Source organism: Sciurus vulgaris (assembly GCF_902686455.1).
Source record: "Sciurus vulgaris genome assembly, chromosome: 7".
In the NCBI taxonomy this organism is placed as follows: Eukaryota; Metazoa; Chordata; class Mammalia; order Rodentia; family Sciuridae; genus Sciurus; species Sciurus vulgaris.
In genome coordinates, this window is record NC_136467.1 from 149,300,979 (window position 1) to 149,325,427 (window position 24,449).

General features: G+C 41.6%; 1 protein-coding gene across 4 annotated transcripts; it reads right to left on the reverse strand.

Annotated features, from left to right (window-relative positions):
• Window positions 1-4,479: 4,479 nt before the first annotated feature.
• TPMT (thiopurine S-methyltransferase) lies at window positions 4,480-24,314 on the reverse strand. 4 transcript variants are annotated; one of them, XM_079147082.1, is made up of 9 exons: window positions 24,205-24,314; window positions 21,467-21,649; window positions 20,279-20,371; window positions 16,514-16,646; window positions 12,531-12,583; window positions 11,811-11,885; window positions 7,801-7,886; window positions 6,389-6,433; window positions 4,480-4,986 (listed from the first exon to the last, which is right to left on the reverse strand). In XM_079147082.1, exons 2-9 carry the CDS (start codon window positions 21,604-21,606, stop codon window positions 4,874-4,876), a joined length of 738 nt encoding a protein of 245 aa, XP_079003208.1. In that variant the 5' UTR covers window positions 21,607-21,649; window positions 24,205-24,314; the 3' UTR covers window positions 4,480-4,873. The 4 variants fall into 4 exon arrangements, with proteins under 4 accessions (XP_079003208.1, XP_079003209.1, XP_079003207.1 ...); XM_079147083.1 differs by lacking the exon at window positions 24,205-24,314 and adding an exon at window positions 24,050-24,198; XM_079147081.1 differs by lacking the exon at window positions 24,205-24,314 and adding an exon at window positions 24,000-24,192.
• Window positions 24,315-24,449: the final 135 nt, after the last annotated feature.

The window sequence follows — 24,449 nt, forward strand, 5'->3', positions numbered from 1 at the left end:
CCAACAGAAATGACTTCCAGAAGTTATTTAGTTATTTCTCAGTCAAGAAATACATTCAGAACCTCAAAAAAAAAAAAAAAAAAAAAAAAAACAAAAACAACTTTTAGAACCAGGGTTGCCTAATACAAATATGAGAGCCACATTACATCATACCAAATTTTCTTGTAGCCACACTTTAAAAAGTAATAAGAAACTAGTGACATGAATAAAGTGTATATTTTATTTAACACAAAATATCCAAATATTGTCACTTTGACTTTTTAATCACTATAAAAATATCAATGAGATGCTATACTCTTGTGTAGTAAAATCCAACATGGATTGTTCACTCATAGCACATTCCAGTTCATATTACCTCCCTTTCAAGTGCTCAGTAGTCACACATGGCCGGTGACAGTCACAGGGGGCTGGCTGCTGTCACAGGAAGCCAGACAAATGTAGGCCAGATCTGTGCTGAGATGTTACCTTCTCAAGACACTTTGCCAAACTGACTTTGTGGATCTCTGACTTGCTCTAACTTGTCTCTGTTCCAACGTTGTTTAAAAAAATATTTGAAGATCTCAATTCATTGCTGACCATAGCTGAACTTTGACCCTTCGGTCTTGTGCTGCCAGACTTCCAGGAGGGAGGAGCTGGAGGGATCAACTCCCCTGCACACACCCTGCTAATCCTACCTTCTTCTTGATCTTTTGCTGCTCCCGTGAGGCAACTACTAGTACTGCACCCTCAGCTTTGTTAGCCCTGGGGCTGCAACCCAATCGAGGCCTCAGGAATACAAAGAGGCAGGTGTTCAGCCAGAGAAATCAGAAAAAGCGGCAATAAAGAATGTCCATAGAGCAGGGCATGGGGGCATACGCCTGAAATCCCAGCAACTCAGGAGGCTGAGGCAGGATGGGAAAATAGTTGTCAAAATCAGCCTCAGCAGCTTAACAAGGCCCTAAACAACTTAGCAAGACCTTGTTTAAAAAAAAAAAAAAAAAAAAAAAAAAAAGGCCTGGGGATGTGCCTCTGGTTAAGCGCCCCTGGGTTCAAACTGATACTAAAAAAAAAAAAAAAAAATGTCCATAGTAATCGCTCTGCTATAGTAGGGTGCTGGAAGACTTTGTGACCCATTTGCCCTAATAATTTACTGTCAAGGATCCAGTGGTAAATTTGACATATAGAAGTATAACTTGTGGCATTTGATTGGAGATTAAGGTTTTCTCAGTCATGCAAACATTTAGGCTTCAGTCCTTGTGCAATTCAGGATCACCATATCCTGGTGGGGCACTCTTGTTATCTTTGTCATTTGCTGCCACCCGATGGAGTAGCCTCGGTTTCTAGTCTGGCGTTCCCATCAGCAGAAGCCAGTGTTCCCTTTTTTTGCCTGGGCCTTTTTCTGCTTAATAGAAGACATGGAGTTTAGTGGACTCTTTTTTTTTCTTTTTTTTTTTTTTTGGTGGTGCTGGGGATTGAGCCCAGGGCCTTGTGCATGCAAGGCAAGCACTCGACCAACTGAGCTATATCCCCAGCCCTCTTTTTTTTTTTTTTTCAATTCATTCTTAAAACCAAACCTTCTCCTCATTCCTTCTTTCTTTCACGTCTGTCTCTGAAGAGATAAGGAAGTTCCACACCTGGTTTTGCTCCACACTGTATCCTGGTGCCTGGGGCAGGCCTGACAGGCCTGGACTTAAATTTGCTGAATGAATGCTCACTACAATGATGGGAAATACAACTGTCAAAAAATCTTGGGCTGGGGCTGCGGTTTAGCGGTGGAATACATGCTTAGTGTGCATGAGGCCCCTGGATTCAATCCCCAGCACCACCAAGAAAAAAAAAATTTCTTTTTGGTAAATATTTAGTAATTGGGCTATTCAGGAGGCTGAGGCAGGAGAATTGCAAGTTGGAGTCTAGCCTGGGCAACTTAGCAAGACCATGTCTCAAAATAAAAGAGGCTGGGGGTTTAGTTAAATGTCCCTGGGTTCAAGTCCCAGTACCCCCAAAACAAAACAAAACAAAACATCTGTATCTAAAATATAATCGAAACTTTGTCAAAATACACATATGTAAGTAGACAAAAAAGAAAGAAAACACATCTCCATGTTTTCAGTATTATCTCAAGCAATATGATTTGGTTGTTTTTGTTTTTCTTCTTAGACTTTCATATACCTTCCAAATTTCCAGAGTATTATTTTTACTATTTAAGTATAAATAATTGCTAATATCTGATTTCTAAATACTGCCACCTGCTGTGGAGAGTTCACACCAGTAGTGAAACACACTTCTATCAATATCCACTGGTTAGGGCTCATAGATTTTCAGGCATTTTTTTAATTTACACATTAAAGTTACATGTAATTAAGAATCTAGGGGACTGGGATTGTGGCTCAGTGGTGGAGCACTTGCCTAGCATGTGGGAGGCACTGGGTTCAATTCTCAGCACCGCATATAAACAAATAAAATAAAGGTTGATTGCAACTGGGAAAAAAAGAAAGAAATCTGGGACATGACTATTGTTCACACCCAGCAGAGTGGCTGTGCTTAAGGTACTTTTAAGGAATCCTATCTTATCGCCAGTAACTCTGCCACTCTGGTGAATTTAATATGTTTGGCAAAGAATAAAGCACATTATATAAGAAGTGATGAAAAGTCAGAGTTATAACAATTAAAGACTATTATTATTATTGTTATTATTGTTGTTTTGCAGCATTTGGAGGCTCAAACCCAGGGCCCAGCACAGGCTAGGCAAGCACTCTACTACTAAGCGACTTTGCAATCTTTTTTAGTTTATTTTGAGACAGGGTCTCCCTAAATTGCCAAGGCTGCCTATAACTTGTGATCCTCCTGCCTCAGCCTCCTAAACAGTTGGGATTATAAGTGTGCGCCACCTGTGTTCAGTAAGACAATTTGGAGCTTTAAAAAGCATTCAGTAGAAATCTTTCTTTGAAAGATCTTTGAGTGTGTGCCATATAATTATACACATGTATGAATGAACATACATCTAGATTGTTCCTTATGAGAATAAAATAGGCGTATGCTACAGTTGTGAACAGGTACATTACTGGGACTGGTATCTCTGGCGGTTAGGCTTCTGTTTGCACAGGAATTCCTTTTCATTTGGGAATTCTCTCATAGGTATTACTTTCAGGCCACCTTCTGTGGTCCCTTGACCATTAACCCTTCATGAAGCCAAATCTCAGGCTTGACCGAGGTCAGCGTGGAAGCTTTGGTTATATCTCTGTGTTTTTATTTCCCCATTCACCCACACCGACTATCACATCCCTCCCTCGTTTCCTCCAGACTGCTAATGACAACTCTGAATATCTATGTTGAACATCACATCCCTGTGTAGGCGATGACAAGGCACTTAGTGAATCACTGTGTACAGGGCAGAAGGCTCAGGTTCTCTGTTATGTAAAGGACTAAATGAAATAAAAGGCATTTTTACAGAATCCTGAGAATAATTCAACTGCTGTAAAATAATGTATATGCAGTATATCTTCTATCTTGAGACTTTTAAAAAGGCCACTTCCCCAATGAGGACACTTTACGTGAAAGACTGACAATATAAGGTCGTCTCATTTGTATCACTTAAGATTCTCTGGGTGTCAGTTATAGAAACGAACTCCAGCTCACGCAAGAGAAGCAGACATGGGCTGGGGATATGGCTCAGTTGGTAGAGTGCCTGCCTCGCAAGCACAAGGCCCTGGGTTCAACCCCTAGCACTGCAAGGAGAAGCGGACGTTATCACGTGGATACGGCAGGGCCTCTGGAAAGATGAAAATATCCCGTTTCTCAGATCTCCAAGTGGGATGTGGCTGTCGCACAGCTCCGGGTTCACACGTTACAGTTTCACCATCTCTGCAGTCAGCTTGTTGTTCCAGCCCCAAGTTCAAAAATCTCAAAAGGAAACCAGATTGGCCCAGCTTGGGTCCGCAGTCATTCTTGTTTCATTCGCCTGGAGTTGGAGTTGGCTACTGAGGCTCCAGAGCCCATGCTGTGGCCTGGGGGCAGGCCTTGGGGAAATGAGAGCCTTTTTTTGGTACTGGAGATTGAACCCAGAGGCTCTTAACCACTGAGCCACATCCCCAGCCATTTTTGTATTTTATTTAGAGACAGGGTCTCACTGAGTTGCTTAGGGCCTTGCTAAGTTGCTGAGGCTGGCTTTGAATTCTCCATCCTCCTGCCTCAGCCTCCCACACTGTTGGGATTAGAGGTGTGTGTCACTCTGCTGGCTATTCTTACAGTTTGGGGAAAGAAAACATTTGTTCCATATGTGTTGGTTTAATTAAGTTTTTAAAAGTCTGTTTCTTGATTTTGTTACATATAAAGTCACATATGGAGAAAATGTGAAAGCAGGTTCTAGGATTTGAGGATGAGATGGGAGCTTATAGTAAAAGCTCATCTTTTGCATAATTTTTAGATTACTTTGAAGCCTATTAAATTGTTACATTTCTTCCACGGTTCTAAATTTCATAAGAATGCCAGTTTTTCTATGTCTGTGGGTATATGCATTGTTTTTCTTTTATTTTTTATTATACAAGAAATACATGCAATCTTTAAGACAGAGAGGTTAATATTTTGTCCCCAGTTATAGACACCTCTGTAAAAGAGCTACTTTAACATTTGAGTTTCCCTCTAAAAATTTATATGCATTTTTTGAGCACTGATCTATGATATGATTTATGAGAAATTTAAAAATTTTACAATTTAAAAAACAGCCATTATATTTTCAAGTCTTAGCATAATTTTCTTTTTTCTTTTTTTTTGGTGCTGGGGATTGAACCCAGGGCCTTGTGCTTGCAAGGCACAACTGACCTACATCCCCAGCCCCATGGCATAATTTTCAATTGCTCAAAAACATTCATGTTACTTGATTTTAGTTACATTTCATTTACTTTTCTGTAAGTAGATACAATTTTTCAAAAATGTAGTCAATTCCCCAAGTTTTATGTCTTTCTTCAAAAGCGTCCACCTTCTCAAGGCAGAGAATATTGCATTTTGTACCTGAAACAAGAACAAAGGGTAACATGTCAAAATTCTGTAAATAGTCAAACTGTAGAACCAGCCGAGGTGCCCATCAATGGATGGATGGATAAACAAAATGTGGTATATATACACAATGGAGTTTATCCAGTCACAGAGAAAAATGAAATTCTGTCATTTGCAGGAAAATGGCTAGAACTTGAGAACATTATATTAAGTGAAATAAGCCAAATTCAGAAGGTCAAGGGTTGCATGTTTTCTCTCACGTGTGGAAGCTGGAGAGGAAAAAGGAAAAGAAAAGGGGTGGGGAGAGCTCATGAAAATCAAAGGGACTTAGTGAGGTCCCAAGCAACTCAGCGAGATCCTGTCTCTAGATAAATTTTATATATATATAATATATTAATATATAATATATAATATAATATTACATATTATATTTATGCATATATTATATATTATATTTATGTATATTATATACATAAATTATATATAATTTATATTATAATTTATAATTATATATAATTATATATACATAAATTATATATAATATATAAAATATTATATATATTTATGTGTATATATATATATACATGTATATACACACATATACTTATGTATGTATATATATAAATTTTAAAAAAGGCTGGGGCTATGTCCCAGTGGTTAAGTGCCCCTGGATTCAATCCCCAATACCACCAAAACAAAAAAGCAAAAATATTCAAAAGGAGATCAGTAGAGGAAAGGGACTAGGGGGAGGGAAGAGGGGAGAAAGGGGGTCAGTGCTTGGGAGTGATACTGGCCAAATGATATTGTTCTCCTGTGTGCAGGTATGAATATGTAGAACAGATCCCACCACTATGTACAACTATAATGCACCAATAAAAAATGTGGAAAAAAACAAACAAACCCTGGAGACCATCATGGGGGTGATTCTAGAAACACTTCACAGGATTTTAAAGGGACTGTGTACTGAGGCTCTTTCTCTTCTGTTTAATGCAAAATGTGAAATGCTAAGGGCAAACTTCTGGACTCTGGAATTGTTATTATCTCAAGAGCAAGAGTGAATGTACCGCCTCTGTAGAAAAGTTCACGGGTTAACCCAGAGCATGCAGCCAAAAAGTCACATTATAGAGATTGGTTCCCTTTCTAAGATAAAACAGTTTTCAATAAAATGGTCTCCACCTTTTAAATTTCAGAGGCTTTAATCACATACTGATAGTTTACTAACAGCTCAATACAGTTACCTGCTGACTTCATTTAAAAAGTTAGACTGGGGCTGGGGTTGTGGCTCAGTGGTAGAGCACTCGCCTAGCATGTGTGAGGCACTGGGTTTGATTCTCAGCACCACATATAAATAAATGAATAAAATAAAGGTCTAGCAACATCTACCAAAAAAAAAAAAAAAAGTTAGAGCCCAACTTACCAAACAACCTTTGAATTTCAGCATCTGGAACATAAAATGGTGGTCCTAGGAACGAGAGAAACAGTAAGGAGTGATTCCTACAACTTTAACTCTGAAGAGCCAGGAGCGTCCAGGGCCTGCCCCAGCTGCTTCCCATGGCCTGTTGGCCCGTTCTATACACAGCTTAGTCACCCAAATGGGGGAGGATGTGGCATGGTCTTCTGGTTTTTGTGCTTTGTTTTTGTTTTTGTTTTGCCTATCTCACACAAAGAAGAGAAGCTGCTTATTGAGGGAATGGCCTTGTTACATATCCATCTGAGCGTTGATGAAATAGAGGCTGAGCCAGCTATGGGTCTTGGGAACATGGAAATCGGGGTGGAGTCCATTGGTAAATTCCTTTGGGGTATCTTGTCTTCTGGGCACTGATTTTCTACCTCCTGCACCCACTCATTTCTATATGCTCCTCTTACTCTGTGTGGGACACAGGGATTATTAGGAACCTTCCCTTTGCCTATTGAAAGCAGTATTCTGAGACTCCACCCCCAGAGCCCGCTGTGTCTCTTCCCACGGGCTTTCCTGGGCCTCTGCTCATGAATGGAATTCAGATCAGATTAGCAGAGCTAACTTCTGCCTCCAGTAGCTTCTATTTCCAGCCAACTGCCTCAGACTTAATTAGGGGCACTGGATCTCATCTCTTAATGAGTTTTTTTAGACCTAATTTATTCAAACAGGAAAAAAAAAAAGACTAACATATGCAAATATTTATAAAACAAGGCACTTTTTTAAAAGCTCAACTAAAAATCCAAAAGTGGATTCTTACAAATTAAAAGTCTACGTATTTGGTTTTCACTTCTCCCTGAAAATAAAAGTCCAGATGTGACGAATGTTAAGTTTCAGTGTCCAAATGAAATGGGTCCAGAGGAAAACATCCGTTTATAGATTCAAAACAAAGGGATCGTTATAGGATGCAACAGATAGATATTGTAAACTTTGGGGTTTAGAGATCCTCCTCCCCCGCCTCCACCTGATCACGCCCCCAGCCAGTCCTGTGAGGGGGCACCTCTGTGTGTAAGCATCTGCCCAGCATGCTGCCACACCACCATGATCTGACTAGGCAGTATCCATGCTGGAGTGACCAAATTTCCCCTTCCTTCCACTCCAGTGCTTATGGGATTTCTCTGTTATGTTAGGATCGTCCATTTTCCTTTTCAACTATAGTTTGAGTAGGAATGGTAAATGTGAAAGGAATATAAGGAAATCAGGTACGGTGTGGGAATAAAAAAAATATTTATTATTCCCCTTAGCTCAAAATAGAATTATCTTCGTGCATACAAGTAATATGCTTCCCATGAAATAAATGAGACCAATAAATTCTTTTCTAGGTCAGAGAATTAAATCAGAAAACTAGGGGAAAAGAATCATAACAGCTTTACCTGCATGTTTGGTTGGATCATAAGAAAGAACAGCCAGGAGGTACTGAAACCCTTTTCTTAGTAGGGACAACATGACATCCGTATAGCTAAAAAGAACACAGAAAAGTTTAGGCTGCATTCCTCAGCATGGCGGACACTGGAGGGGACCTGAGGCGGGGCAGGAAGTCAGCATTCATTCTCATCAACACTACACGAGTGGGTTCTCATTCGAAGCGCAGGAAATGGGTCCAACAAACTATGTCCCTTCCTAAAGTGGGAGAGGAAAAGGGGGCCAGCTTGCAGGCTGCTCTGAAAGACTGCCTGGCCCCAGTGTGCCCCAGGCAGTGGGTCCCAGACCATACTGGGGGGTTAAGAGTCACCGAGGCACCCCCTGAAAGGAAAAAGCTGAGCTCTCTGCCCACAGGTTGACTCAGCAGGTCCACTGCGGCCAGGGATGCTGCAGTTCAACAAGTGTCCTGGGTACCTGGCACCTCTTCCAGGGGCATGTAAAGGAGATACAAAACTTAGTCCTTCTCCTCTAGTCAGCAGGGAGAGAGGAGACCACCATGCAGGTAAAAACGCTAGGTGCAGCTGGGGTGGAGCGCATGTGCGAGGCCCTGGTTCGATTCCCCAGCACTGCCAAAAAAAAAAAAAGGAAAAAGAAAAAACTTTCAAGGTGGTATGAGATCATACTTCTGCAAGGGTGGCCTAAGCCACGCGTGCTGCTGGAGTCATCCTTGCAGTGGTGCCTCGGGGAGCAGGGGGCACCCCTTCCCAGCTATGTCTGGGTGGGACGTGACCCTAAGAGGCCCATCAGCAGATGAACCGGGAGCCAGGGCTGGGCCTGGGGCAGGATGGCTGGGGAGCAACCATCAGCTCCACTTGGGTACTGAATTAGGAGACAAAAGATGAAATGCTGATTAGCTGTGGCCACTGCACTCAGAGCTGGAGGAGGCGGAGGGTGGGCAGCCAGGCAGGTGTGTGGGAACAGGAACGGAGGAAGCTGGAGGTGAGGGCGGGGGCAGAGGAGGCACAGGCAGGGCGGCAGAGAGCCATGACTGACAGACAGGAGAGCTGGATGGACTCTCAGATGTCCGAGTTCAAACCCCTGCTTCTCCACTTACAATGTGTCCCAGCTTACAAATTCTTGGCCCCTTTATGCCTCAATTTTCTGAACTACAATCACCAGCTCATGAGGTGTAAGAGTTCAGTGCTCTTTAAAACCTGCCACACGGACAGGGCTCAAGGTTGGCTGTCGTTACCCGCTTTTGATCATGAACATAAATTCCCCTAACTCAGTGACCTTGAATGGAATACCCTTCCTTGCAAGTCAAAAAGCCAGACCCAAGAAAACGCTGGAGTGGAATCCTTTACTTTTTAACTTTCTGATTCTTGTTCTTAAGAAGAGGTAAGATGCTTGCGTCTCTGTGAAGGTAGTCAGTGGAATTGGCTTGGCAACCTTTCCCAGGACTGATGAACTTCCTTCCTCTTGGAGTATGGGCTCCAAAATTCAGAAAAATGAGAAAGGTGCGTGCCACTGATTTGTCAGGCAAGAGACTCACAGCAGAGAATAAACACATGAGTACTTGACATTGTGCAACTTAAGCAGAAGATGCTGAGTACTAATGATAGGACTGAGAATAAGTACCAAGTACCAGTCCGAAGATAAAATGATCTATCCCTCTGTTGGTACAAACTAAGTAGTTACTCCGATCACAAAGGACATCATGTTCTCAGCTGTGCTTGGGGCTGTGACCACACACAACACAGAACACACACACCTGGGAGGCAGGGAAGAGGAAGAGTGGGGGGAACTCGGGAGTACATGGACTCTACTGCCAAGCTAGAGCTCTAGGTAAGCCCTCACTACCTCCCGACCCCTGCCTCGTTAACCATGAGTTAACGAGCTCACAGTCTACTGTGCTGGACTTTATATCTAAGGAAAGATAAGGTGGTGTTACTTGGCAAGAAAAAGCGTATTTGTCTTGCTGTGTACAGTTTGCTTCTTTATTACAAAATCTTACTAACAGTAAGAATCATACCAGGCCAAACACTGGGGGAAAGAGCAGATTGTGCTGTACCTGGCCTGCCCTTGACACCCAGTTGGCTCTGCACTGCCTTGTGGGTTTTGCCAGGCAAACCAATGCCTCAAAGAAGAGGAGGAACATCATCCCAGAGTGGGAAATTTAGGCATTTATCAGAGTTGAGTTTCGTACGTGAAAGTGGTGTCTTACAGAGATGAAAACATCCCAGGTGACGCTCTGAGTTGATAAAGGACGCTGAGTCACATGTGAAAGGCAGATACTGAGAATGTGGTGTGGATATTTGGGGGAAAGAACAGGGCTGGAAATATAAAAATCCTAAGGGCAAAGACCAGGTACACTTTATTCAGTTATTTCCCCCGCCACTGGACATGGTATGCATTTAGAACATAGTAGGAACTTAAATATGTCTTGAACATGTGAATGAAAGTAATAGAAGTGAAGCGATCAACAAGGAGCAGGCCTAAGAGGGAGACGTAGGGTGGGGGTGGCCCAGTGGTAGAGTGCCTGTCTAGCGGGCGCAAGGCCCTGGGTGCCATCCCCGGAAGGCGGGGCGTAGGTGGCACAGGCCGAGGCTGGTTTGCTCCTTAGGGAATGCTGACATTAGCCATGTGAGGAAGACAAGGGTTCCAAGAAAGAAATGAGTGACGTCCGAGAAGGAAAAACCAGAACATGAAGGAAAACTGCCTGCTTCTGATACCTTGCGTTCCGATTGGAATGGTCAGGTTTGGCCATAAGTCTACTCACGAGGTCAGTTTTTCAAAATAAAATTTTTATTTTCCTGACATGGAGCCTGAACTTTTTGGACCTGTGTTAACAGTCTGCCTCTGTACGACAGTTGCGTGCTGTATCCAAGTAGTAAGCGGTGTTATTTGCATTGGAAAGTATAGAGTTGTGATCACATTTTCATCATAGGCCTTCTCAAATTTCATTTTCTAGTAACATAAGAAACAATAGCAATAAGAAACAAAGCCTCAATAACAAATGCTCTGGTGATGACATCAGCTCATATTTGATACTCTTTGCAGAGGTAACAAGGCATTTCCACCTACTCGTTTCCTTTAGCACCCAGGCTTGGGGGTATTCGGATATAGGAGTGTAGATGGTGAAGCCAGGACACTGAGTTGGATCTCAGCTCCGTCACGTAATCACTGCCTAATTTAGGACAAGTAATTTGATCTCTTTGAGTTTAGCCTGCTCTTCAGTATAACGAAATAAAGATTGTGTATCCCTCCCAGGCCGGTGGATGGATTTATGGTTTGCATCTGGAAGTCCCCCAGAAGCTCACATGTTGAAGGCTGGGTCTCGAATGTGGCGGTGACTAGAGATGGGCCTGTGGGAGGTGACTGGATCATGAGGGCTTTGACCTCACTGGGTCAAACATTTATGGATTCATAGCTCAATGGCCTAATGCAGGCGGTGGGAACTTCAGGAAGCTGGGCCTACGTGGAGGAAGCAGGTCATTGTGGATGTGCCCTTGAGCTCTCCTCAGCCCCTTCTCTGCCCTCTCTGCTTCCTGGCCACCATGAGGTGAGCAGTTTTCCTCTGCCACACGTTTTGCCGTGATGCTGTGCCTCACCACAAGCCTTCAGGCCATCTGGTCAAGTGACCATAAACTCAAACCTTTCTGAGCCGAAATGGATTTATGTCAGGTATTTTGTCACAGTGAAAGAAAACTGACTAATACAAGTGGATTAAATGTGTTGACCTACATTAAATATTTCAACAATGCCTGACAGAGGGCAAGTGTCCAAGAGGTGTTGCTGGGTATGATTAGTGAGGTGTTGATGATGGTGTATAGAAATATTGCAGTTTTGCAGGGGAGTAAACAGAGGCCAAGAGAAGTTGAGTACTTTGATCAAGACAACACAGCTTGGAAGTGGCAGACCCACAAGCCTTATCCCTAGGTCCCTACAGTGAAATCCTACACTTTCCTGAAACTCAGGTAAAGACGAAAACAAAAATAAACACAAAATTCAAATTACTTACCATTTGCGATCACCTGGATTAATGGCAACTAATGCTCCTCTATCCCAAATCCTGTCAAATTTGCCAATATTTGCTCTACCAGAAAGAGGGAGAAATCACAACATTTTATGTGTGAAAAATCAAATCCTGAACAAGATGTACCACAGTGTCCCCGTGGCACATGCTGGTGCTTCACCCGTCATCAAGGAATTGAGATCTCACGTCTGCTTTTCTTCGCAGAGTCCAGGGTTATGTTGATCTGGTTGGGAAGCTGTCCATTTCCTAACAGTTTAAGAGTCTGTGGCAGCAGTTTCCCCCTTCTGTTATGACTCAGGTACACGAGGAGAAACGAAGGACAATGTCTGACGCCGCTGCTCCTAGCCCCTGGCTCAGGTATAAGAAATTTCAAACGCGATCTTGTCTGTCTGTGCACCTTGCAATTCATTTCTGTTGCAGGCCCAGGTACAGGGTAAAAGACACTATCTCACTCTCCCTACCCTTCTCTGCTTGCCTTGAGTCATAATTGTGTCTCGTAGTTTGGGAGCTCTCCAAGGACAAAAATATCAAGTGGACAGACAAGGAGTCTGTAATAAGCATAACTGCGGAACAGAGATTCAAATCAATGCCTCATGGAGATCACACCAACAGGCAGAAGTGATGAGGAGACACTCCACTCCCCGACCCTAGCACGGCATAACAGGTACCCACTATTTTAAAAGTAGGTGTAGTGTTCAATCTTACCTGGGAAGATCAAAAATGCTGCAACAGTACAATGAAATATTCCCAGAAGAACTCTGTAATGGAACAATGAAAAAAAATTTTTTTCTACTCAGTTAAGGTACATTTGAATGACCCAGGAAGAAAAAGAAGGTCCAAAAAAGGCAGAGGTGGCAGAGAGAGAGTGACATGCATAGTAATCACTGCAACTTCACTGTAGTTTAACAGAACCTTGTTTATTCTTTTAGCACCTGTATGGGATTTTTTTGAAGGCCTTCTTTTTAAAATTTTTTTATTTTTACAGGCTGCATTTTGATTCATTGTACACAAATGGGGTACATCTTTTCGTTTCTATGGTTGTACACAATGTAGATTCACACCCTTCATGTAATCATACATGTACATAGGGTAATGATGTCTATCTCATTCCACCATTTTTCATACCCCCCTCTCATTTCCCTCTGTGTAATCTAAAGTTCCTCCATTCTTCTCTCACCCCCAGCCTCCCCTCCCCCATTATATATCATCATCCACTTCTCAGGGAAAACATTTGGCCTTTGGTTTTTTGGGGACTGGCTTATCACATAGTGTGATATTTTCCAATTCCATCCATTTATCTGCAAATGCCATATTATTATTCTTCTTTGTGGCTGAGTAATATTCCATTGTGTATATATACACCACAGTTTCTTTATCCATTCATTTGTAGAAGGGCATTTAGGTTGGTTCCACAATCTAGCTATTGTGAATTGAGCTGCTGTAAACCTTGATGTGGCTGCGTTACTGTAGTATGCTAATTTTAAGTTCTTTGGGTATAAACCGAGGAGTGGGATAATTTTAGGATCAACTCAAAGAGGAAATCATAGAGTAAACCCTAAAGATCAGTGAAGTATTATGTGTTTTGAGGTTAAAATTCTAGCAATGCTTACTTGAGCAGGGTCCTGATATTTTCACCCTGCTAAAGATAAATCTGCAGGTCAATCATCAGACCTGCTGATAGACAGATTTTTTTAAATTGGTGCATTACAGTTGTATATATATTTGTACTTGCACACAATATGGAATTTGTTGTTACATATTTGTACTTGCACAAGACATAACAATATAATTTGGCCAATATCACTCCCCAGCATGTTCCCCCTCCCTTCCCTTCTCCCCACCCCCTGCTACTTCTCCCCTACTAATCTCACTCTGATTTTCATAAGATCCACCCCCCCCCAATACCATTCTTTCCCTTTTTCCTCTCTAGCTTCCACATATGAGAGAAAACATACAACCCTTGACCTTCTGGGTTTGGCTGATATTGCTTAACATAATGGTCTGGAGTTCCATCCATTTTCCTGCCAATGACATACTCTCATTTTTCTTATGGCTGAATACAACTCCATTGTGTTTATACACCACATTTTCTTTATCCATTCACCCACTGACAGACACCCTGGCTGGTTCCATAGTTTGGCTATTGTGAATTGTGCTGCTGTAAACCTGGGTATGCATGTGCTACTATAGTATGATGATTTTGATTCTTTAGGATAAACACCTAGGAGTGGGACAGCTGGGTCATATGGTGGTTCCATATCTAGCCTTTTGAGGAGCCTCGGTACTGAGCTCCACAGTGCTTGTGCTAATTTACAGTCCCACCAACAGTGTAGCAGTGCATTTATTGTTGTGTGTACTTGATGACTCCATTCCTGTTATTCAGGAAAAGTGTGGTTGTACAGCCTCCCCCGACGTCTCTCGATCATTCCACTATAAGCACTTGATGAACACTTAGGGGACAGGACACTTATCCAAGATTCTAGAAAATGCACGTGAGTTTGACTCAGTCTCTGAATGTAGAGAAACAGGACGACACACAATGGCCAGTATGGTCATGGTTATGTGCCCGAGGACAATGTGAACAGAGAAGATGGAGCCAGGGCTGCCTGGGGGCCTAGGGGCAGACTGAACAGGAGGCAGCCTTGGACAGGGCATCTTGATGTATCTTCTGACATCAAAGCGGTGTGCTGGGGTGCACTCCAGGGAGAGTAACATGTGCAGAACTGAGGAGTCTGGGAGCTGGGAGTGGGTGGAAGGGCAGTGCAGAAGGGGTGCATCAGGATGTGCCGGAGTCGATTCTAAACCAAGGCACCAGTACCGGTTTCCAAACAGAGGAGAGAAGGTCTTTGAACACCACTTCGGAAGCTCTGTGGGGGTCAGTCCGGAGAATAGGGGACCCTGGAGGCTCGAAGAATATCCAGCAGATCTCAACTCTGGATGCAGAGTGGAATTCCTGGGCATCTTTAAGCAGTATTAACGTGCCTCCAGGTCTGGCAGATTCCAATTTAATTGACTTGGGTGAGGCTTGGGAATTCTTAAAAGACCCATGGATGATTTTAAAGGTGCATCCAGGGCTGGAAACCACTGCCCTAACAGGGGATCTGGTCAAGCTCCTTTGGACTAAGTAAACTCCTAGAATTCTATATGATTTGAGCACAGGGTAGCGGGGAAGCTATAAAGCAAAGTACTATCAAGTCTCCTACTGACCTGGGCAATAGGTTCAATATTTAGAAGAGTATTTGTGAGAGACTGAATGTACAAATGGACAATGGCCAGACCATTTGTGACAACAGGACTCTGAACCATAGCCTCTGTAGCAGCCAGCCTGAAAGCTGAACCACAGCCTCTGGGTCTACCTGGGCAGTGACTGCCAACTTCCCTGATGCCTACCACCAACCCCCTTCCAACTCAGACTGACCACAGAAAGTCAAATACACTTTCCACACCAGCCACATTCGATGGTCAGCCTAGATGCCCACCTCCCGCAGCCGCAGGCCAACAGCCTAGTCAGCGCACACTGGAAACTGCCCTTTCCCACTCTCATGCAGTCTTTGAGTCTGCCAAACACAAGTGGCTGCCTCCCTCTTAAAACCGGTCTCTGCTGCCATCTGGGTGGGTTTGTTTATTTCTGCATTATCACCACGAGCTAGTGGGACAGTTTCACTGGGTCAGGAGGATGGCAACTCCCAAAGTCACTCTCTCCAGCCCTAATGCCACCTCTTTCCCATCCACAGGTCCTTAGAACCATCATCCCCAGAACAGAACTCATTTTCTCTGCCCTTCAACTTGCTTCTTTATTCTCTACCACCTGACTAGTTAGTGACCTGAGCTAGCAATGGAACCCATTGCCCCCTATTCCCCCACCCAGTCTCTGAGCCCTGTCAGTGACATAGCAAATGCTACTTTAATCCATCCTATATGCTCCGCATGCCTTCAGGCCTTTGTGATCTCCTTCCTGGGCCACCACCACACCCTCCTACCTGGTCTCTCCCTAGGAGGCTACCTCCCTTCAAGTAACTTCCCAGGAAGGTATAAAGGAGATTTACCTCAAATGGAAATCTGGCCCTGTCCTGATCCTACTTAAACCCTGCTGTGCAGAATGCAGTACTAACTCCTGGGGCCTCTGGGACCAGGGACTCAAGCCTTGCCTACTGCCAAGCCTGTTCCCAGGCTTGTCTGTCACCCTGAGTCAGGAGGCACCCCACGCTGGGCTGGGTCACTCCCTGTCATTCCCTTAATCCCTGAGTCTTTCGGTTTTGTTCCACTGAGCATAGTTTCATTCCTGTTTCTCTCTTCTCCTCAGGTAAGGGATTCTTTAGGACAGGGACTGAATTATCTTTTATTTCTTTAATATCTGATACAGGGTTTGTCACCTAAAAAATCTCAGATTAGGACTATTAATTAAAAAAGAAGGAGGTGGAGGAGGAGAAACAGAAATAGAAAAAAAGGCTAGGGATAGAGAGTTCAGTGGTAGAGCGTCTGCCTAGCGCGCGAGGCCCTGTGCTCCTGTCCAGCACCGTGCGCATGCACACAGGCTCACCAAATCTAAAAACTGGAATTTGGAGAGAATTCCACCTGGGTTCTTGTATTTCTCTATGTCCATATCTATCCATTTTGCTAGCCATCATCTATCTTTTGAAGCCCCAGTTCCTTACAGTAGGTCATTACTTATCAAAATCAAAACAAACCTTAAATACTTTGGTGCCAGGAATTTCAGCAACTGGTTCTTCGGAATAAGAGAGGTTTTGCTCCATAAAAAATTCCCGTATTCCAAGTTCACTGATTTCCACACCAACTACACTGTGTCCCCGGTCAGCAAACCTGAATAAAACAATACGTTTATACATACAGTTCAAATACAATACTAAATAAAGGTATATGCCTTAATAAACATGTTTTCTTTAATTTTAAGGGATTCATAGGAATTTAGGTTCATGAGGTTTCACAGGCTATGAAAGATAGTGGGTCCATGTATTCTCAAATCTTATGTTGAATTCTGCAAAATGGATTTAGGAAAAAAATTATAATTTGGAATGCTAAAGTTGATGTAAACATATGTATCTGACCGTGAGAAATGCTTTCAATGTCCCTAAATCAGTTTCCACTGAAACACTGTGTGGAGATGTCTGTATCTATGCTGCTCAGTGCAGTGGCCATTAATGTGTTGGCTGCTGAGCAGCATTCTGACAGAGGAACTGAATTTTAAATTTTATTTGGTTTAAAAATATATAGCCACATGTGGCAAGCAGCTACTATATTGGCGCACACAGCTCTAGAACATTAGCGTCCATTTCTATAATTATCTCATTTCCATTTATTTACAACCAATATCCTAAATTTTTAATTACCATATGCAAATAACTAACATTTTCCTGGAAAGCTAACTATAGAAGTCACTGATTTGGGATGTTGAATGCTAGAGAAAACACTATCAACAGCAAGAATACCTTGGTACACCAATGAGTTTAGGTCCAACTACATAAAAAAAAGTCAGATCTGCTACAGTGGAACACATGCTTTCCTAAAAATCACCATGGTATGCAAAACTGTGCAAAGAAATCACATGGCTAATGGAAAAGTGGGGGTTAGGGAACAACATTTAAAAACTATGCAGTGCCACACGAAACAGAAAAAAGACAAGAACCTAATAATAACGAGATCACACATGTGAAATGGTTAAGAATAGATAAATACTGCAACATGGCACTTCACCTCGAAAAAGACCTAAAGTGTCCTTGTAGAGGTGGGTACCGGAAGGGCTGCGATTTGTGAATTATGGTGAAGTGATGGAAGAGTGTCACCGGAAATCAGACGGAGAGTTGCAGCACCTGGTGAGGATGAGACAGGCTCACAGTGCTGGTAAACTGAGGTGGCAGGGTGGGGCCGGGCGTGCACGGGCACATGGTGCCTACATCTACGTGGCTTAGCACAACTTGGTACAGTCTTTTGATTTTGCCTAATTTTTCTTGCAGATGAAACCACCAGAAAGCAAATGGGAAAAATCACAGAATGCTCAAATTGTTCCCCAATATATCAACTGAGTTAGAACAAAATTCACATGTTCAAAACAAGAACGAGACAGACTGTTACTTGTTATCTACACAAGAGCACACCCTTTCAATGTGAGCAGAGCACAGATTGTTTGCACTTCCAAAATGAAACATACTGACTGCTCATCTTGCTTATTTCCTAGGAAATTGGTGAGCTAATATACAGGGAATATTTTTTCATTTTCCATATACTTTTTAAAGTTATAAAATGTAAACAAAGAAGTATCCAATTTGGCTACTTTTTTTTTTCTCACTCAACAGGTGGAAAAATGAAGCGTGTCCTACAGTAGAGTGGGATTAAAACAAAACAAAACAAAACAAAACCAGAAGCCAAATATCTTAAACATTTCATTTTGATGCTTTTTGGCTTAGCTTATGGTCTGTTCATCTATTCGTATCTGATATCTATATAGATTTAACACACAGACTAGTTAAGAAAATGAAAATTTCTCTAATGCAATAACTTGGATGCCATCACAGCAGATCAGTTCTGATATTTCATTATTATCATATTTTGCAGTGCTGGGGCTTGAACCCAGGGCTTTGCGCATGGTAGCAAGCGCTCTACCACTGAGCTACAGTCCCAGTTCCTTGGTATTTTTATTACAAATGGTTTTAGACTAAAAAATATTCAACAACCACACCTAACTGGTTTATTCCTCATATTGTTTTCCTAATGTTGCCTAAAATCTCTGCTGGAGCTACACTGTATCATTTATAACAACATCAATAAGATGATCTGTTTATAGAGTTCACATTTTTCTTGCAAGCTGTTTCCAAAGTTACTCTCTCTTCTGGTTCAGTGAGTTGGTCAATACCTAGGTCTATTAATAGAGTGAAATGTTCTTAAGTTCATGGTCACACTGCATCTTAAGCCACAGCAGCCATTTAACATATACTCTTTATCTACAAGTTGAAAGAGTGCTGTCAAAATTCTGCCATCTTTATTGAAAAACCAATTACATATGCACCTTTGCTCTGTGGATAGTCACTGATGATACGGGGAACAGAGCATTTTTACTCTGTTTTTACTATATTTTGCGTTTAGTAACCTTTTACATACATCCTTTTTTCTTTCCTGCTTAACAATCCAAGTTCTCAACATTTAAGCTTAGAAATGAAGACATCTTGGCAGGTGAGTTTGTGTGTGTGCATATTTTAAAACAGGGTTCTGTATAGAAAACAATTTCCAGGTTCCTGACTTTACGGTAACCCACAGTATCAGTGGCTTATTAATTAATATGAATTCTCTTTGTAGGAATTACTCACAAGGAATTTCTTCATCACTGGTTTTATAACAATGACTCATGATAACAAAAACTTTTTTTTTTTTTTTTTTTTTTTTTTTTTTAACTCTGCAAGAATTGGACCCAGGGTCTCACACATGGCTAGGCAAGTGCTGTACCCTTGAGCTACATACCAGAGGCTGCTCCATTTTGTTTTTTTTTTTTTTTTTGGTACCAGGGATTGAACCCAGGGGCTAGGGCCTTCCTAAATTGTTGAGGTTGGCCTCTGCCTCAGCCTCTGGAGACCCTGGAATGAGGCTCAGCCCCTCTCCTTTTTTTTATTCCTTTGAGACAGGGTCTCACTAAGTAGTACCCACGCTGGTCTTGAATTTTCAATCTTCCTGCCTCACCCTCCCAGGCAGCTGGGATTGCAGGTGTGTGCCACCACACCTGGCTGTAATAGAAATTTTTATTTGCTCATAGGGATAGGGGTGAGCTGAGCTGCACAGTGGACCATAAACCCTGTCCTGCCAAACAATTATAAGACATTTTGAATGTTTCTGTTTACTTCTATTTCAAGTAGCTAAAGGTAATTTAGCTTAATTCCTAAATCACCTACAATAACTAAACCATGCACAAAGATCCAGGAGATGTAAGCTGATGGCTGGGTTTTCACCCCTGCTGGTTCCAAACTAATTATTTTCCTTTGAAATGCAATACAAAAAGCCAAGGTCACACCTGTTCCCTTTCTTACTGTTTGAAAATATTGTCTCTAATTATATAACTACCACTAAGAGTCTACTAAAAATAAGGAATTCCTCTGCATTTCCTGAGAATGGATTTTTTTTTTTTGCAGTGCTGGGGATTGAACCCAGGGCCTTGTGCTTGCGAGGCAAGCACTCTATCAACTGAGCTATCTCCCCAGCCCCTGGATTTTTTTTTTCCAGTACTAAGGACTGAACCCATGGGTGCTCTATCAATGAGCTACATCCCCAGTCCTTTTTTTATTTTGAGACAGGGCTCGTGAAATTGCCCAGGCTGGCCTTGACAATCCTCCTGCCTCAGTCTCCCAAGTAGCAGGGAATACAGGCATGTGCCACTTTTTAACCTATATCCTATTAAATATTCACTTGCATTATCATGAAAGACCAGTGTGTTGATGGAAATCTCCTCCTACCATTTCATTTCAACAGCTTTTCCACAAAGGGGGAAAAATATCCTTAGTCCACTCTCGCCTTTAAGAAAAGTATCCAAATATTTCTTTAATAGCCTGCAGAGAGAGAGAGAGAGAAAAACAAAGTACTTGTTTGAATTAGCCCAGAGCACAGAAGAAAGCAATGTGGCTGTACCACACGAACTACTTTTCATGCACTGTCTCACTTAATATTCTCCGAAACCTTACTGAATTGATAATGTTATTATATTCATTTTACATATAAAGAAACAGAGCAGTTAAATAACTTGTTTAATCATCCTTCTAGTAATAAATGACTTACACTCTGGGTTTTCCTAATTAGTAATTAAAAATTTAAAAAGATTTTTTTTTTCCTTTGGTTGACATGTTTTGAAAATTCTGTATCAATCTCCACATGTTACTTTTAAAGAAAAGTGTTGTAGAGAGGGAGAGTCTGAACCTGTGGATTTTTCAACATCTGTTATATGGAAATTTCTCTAAGTAAGTTTCACTCTCATAGTTTAATTTCGTCTGTACAGATGTGGCTCTTCTAAGGCCACCCCCAAGGCAGAGGTGATCTATAAAAATATTCTGGGATGATGCCTGGACATCCATCTGCTGTGCAAAAGTAATAATAAAATGCTAATGAAGACAACATCTTCTGGGAAGTGGGGTGTTGGCCTAGGACAAGGATTATCTATAATGACCATTTAACTCAAATGGGCTTCGTAATTTATCATTGCTGTTACAAGACAAAAACTGCTACTAAGTTGCTTGACATGCCTAGCTCATTTATTTTCTCTTTATTTCTCTTCTTCACCATACAGAAGAATGACAGAATACATGTAGCTGGTAAATCAGTCAAAACACCACCACTTTGGAGTATAAAAAGATGGTACTACAGCATCTGCTTGGTATAAACCTGCATAACCCCAGCAATTTTATGAAAACATATCATAAATCTAAGATGCCATCAGTTGTAAGTCACATCATTATTTGTACTCTATGGAAGAAAACACATTGCCAGTGCAATTATGACATGCCACAGATGCATTCTGCTTTCAGAATTGATACATAATGACAAACTAAAAATGTGCATCTTAAAATCAGTCTAAGAACTGACATTATTATTTCTATTTCAAAGTCAGTTTTTGATACAGAAATTCTCTTCACAGAACAAACATGTCTTACTGATTTCCTTGTTCTTGATGAAATCCAATTTTACGGGTCACCCACTTGTCTTGCCATTCTTCCAGGGTTAGTATTCGGTTTTTTTGTACCTCCCAATCGGGGTACTCTTTAATATCAAGTGAAGGTCTTGTATCACTCATAGTTTATAGAAACCTTTGTCTTACAAGCAGGTATCTCCAATGCCTAAATAGAATAATATGTGCAATGTTGTTATTTAAGGGCACTGTAATTCTGCTAAAGTCAATGAAAACCTAGTATCCTTGGGAGTATGGCTTTTAAAAAATATTTCACAATTCAACAGAAAGTTATGCAAAAAAATTACTTTGCAGTGAATCTGATGGTGGAGATATAACTCACGTTACACATTTGAAAAGATCTTTAAATAAATTGAATTATACCTTAACACTACAGTAAGAGAGCTGGATTTAAGCTTAAAAAAGGAAGGACAAAAAATTAGACATCACACAGCTGTGTTCATAAACTTAAAATTCATAAACTTAAAATTTTTTTTTTAAATTTTCATATTTATGTCTTAGTTTTAATCAATGTTATAGTATACACATTTGAGGAGTTTAATAGATTTGCTCTGAAATAAGCAGTCCTCTTTCCCCATAAGAGGCAACCATCTTTAACTCTTTTACCTGGATCATGCTATCTTAAATTAGCATGCTTATTTTGTATCTTCTTTTAATTTGTTCATTTCTAGGTAGCATCTAGAGAAGATGAGCATTTACCTCTCTTCCAAGTTCCCAACACATAGACACACACATACACACACACACACACACACGCACACACCCCATCCTCTCATCTTTCCTATCTTTCAAATATACTCTTAGCATAGTTTTGATGAAGTATTTGGTGTGTACATTATAACCAGGTAGAGTCACAGTTAAACCATATAGTATTCTATGATTGCTTGTCCTTTTCTACACAACTTTTGATTCTGTGGTTTCTCATTTTTAAAATTTCCATGTACTTACTAATTCAACTCCAAACTCTGCCAATGGTCCTGTTTTCTCATCAATATACTCTCAGTTCTTCAATCATCAATATGAGGATGGTTTATGCCTTTAAAAATTCTGTCATTAGTGGGGTTTCAGGAAGGAGCAAAAATACATGCATGGGTTCAGTATCTCATTTGTACATCATAAGTCTGTATTTTTAAATAATTTTCTCATAGCTTCTTTTTAAAAATTTTTTTATTAGTTGTTGATGAACATTTATCTATTTGTTTGTATGCAGTGCTGAGAATTTAACCCAGTGCCTAACACATGCTAGGCAAGTGCTCTACCCCTGAGCCACAATCCCAGTCCCTCTTATAGCTTCTTTTTTGCATGGGAAAATGCAAACAAAGGGAGCTGAGAAAAAGAACATGTAAACATAATTGCAGATCTTCAGAATATATAAGGAAGATGCCTGTCCTTTCAATGTCAATTTTGCAATATTAAGTTCCAAAACTCCCTTTAAATCACTAGTGAAACTGGGCCTGGGTTGTGGCTCAATGGTAGAGCGCTTGCGTGGCATGTGTGAGGCACTGGGTTAGATCCTCAACACCACATAAAAATGAATAAATAAAATAAAGGTATTATGTCCATCCACAACTAAAAAAATATCTTAAAAATCAATAGCGAAACTAATTTGGTTTGGATTAAACTAGCATGCTGTTATTGGCAACTCAAACAATGATTTATTCATGAGATAGGAAACGTGCATAAAATCAAGATTTCAGGAAAGAGTTCCTCTTTTGTTGGACAATTTGGCTTCAGTGTGCTTAGGATTTAAGAAAAAGGCATCTTCTAGGATTCACTTTTTAACAAATATTTGTTAACAAATGGCTTTTACAAGGCCTTGAAGATATCAGAAAGTGTCAGTTTTCTGACAAACCCTGGGAAGTATTCGATTATTTTGGGTACAGAAAGACAAGAGTTGCACTTTGTCATTTCTATTTTCAGCCAGGAACTTTAGAACACCAAAGCTGGAACCCAAAGTTGATCCTTCCTACAGAAGTCCTGTACTAAAACTAAAAAGGAAGCACAATTTATATCATCCACTAGAGCAATCTTGAATTACATTAACTCCATTCCTTTAACACAAATTTGAACTATATCATAAATATCATCACTTCTTAGTTCTAACAGTTTCTTAACGTGTACTCCACGTGTCTAGGTCATTTCTTAAGAAATATTGTCTCTCAACACGATATAAATACAAAGTACAAGAATCAGAAAAAGCAAATTTCATAATGATTCCTTGTCATAAAAGTTAATTTCAAATGTGCTCATGGGCCACTCAGGTCCTCCTGCACCTTTAAAAAAAAAAAAAGCCAAAAAAACCCATTTCCGCTTTAGTTTAATTTTAACATATCGTTGGATTAGGTAACTTCCCTAAGATACACAAATTCTGAGTTAAGGGATCAGTGAAACTTTTTATGCATACCCTTGGGTAACACACTACCGAACAAGCCTTAATTTACGATGCCCAGCGTTCCGTGCCCCCAGAGCATCAGTCACTATTTTGGCTTAAAACTCACCAAGACAAACAATGCTTTGGGGGTTCCCTTGAAATCATGGACTCAAAGACCTTGCACTACCTGACCTCGTTAGTACCACTTCTCGTTTCCGTTCCCTGACCCCATTTCAGGGCGCGGATAGCATCCGCACTCCGGGTTCGTGGGTCCCGGGAACGCTCCCAGCAGCTCACTCCTCTCGGCTTGCTCTGAGCGCCCCAGGACTCACCTCGCGGGTCACCGGCAGCCAGGCTCTGTCCCCTCCCCTCCTCCGGCGCCGCGCTCCCCGCCGGGGCCCCCCTCCTCCGCCGCGGCCCCGCCTGCACAAAGCGCCCTTACTCCGCCCTCGTCCAAAGCCCCGCCCCAGAGCGCCCCGCCCCCGCGGCCCCGCCCCTAGCGGCCCCGCCCCGGAGCGCCCCTTCTCCGCCCACGCCGAAGCCCGCCCCGCTCCTCCTCCTCCAGCGCCCCGCCCCC

Coding starts and splice junctions, on each gene's coding strand:
- TPMT (XM_079147082.1), bottom strand. CDS start 21,606: ATGAGTGATACAAGACCTTCACTTGATATTAAAGAGTACCCCGATTGG. Junction 11,886..12,530: donor AGCATTTTTGATCTTCCCAG/GTAAGATTGAAC, acceptor TCTTTCTGGTAG/AGCAAATATTGGCAAATTTG. Junction 6,434..7,800: donor TGATCCAACCAAACATGCAG/GTAAAGCTGTTA, acceptor TCTCGTTCCTAG/GACCACCATTTTATGTTCCA.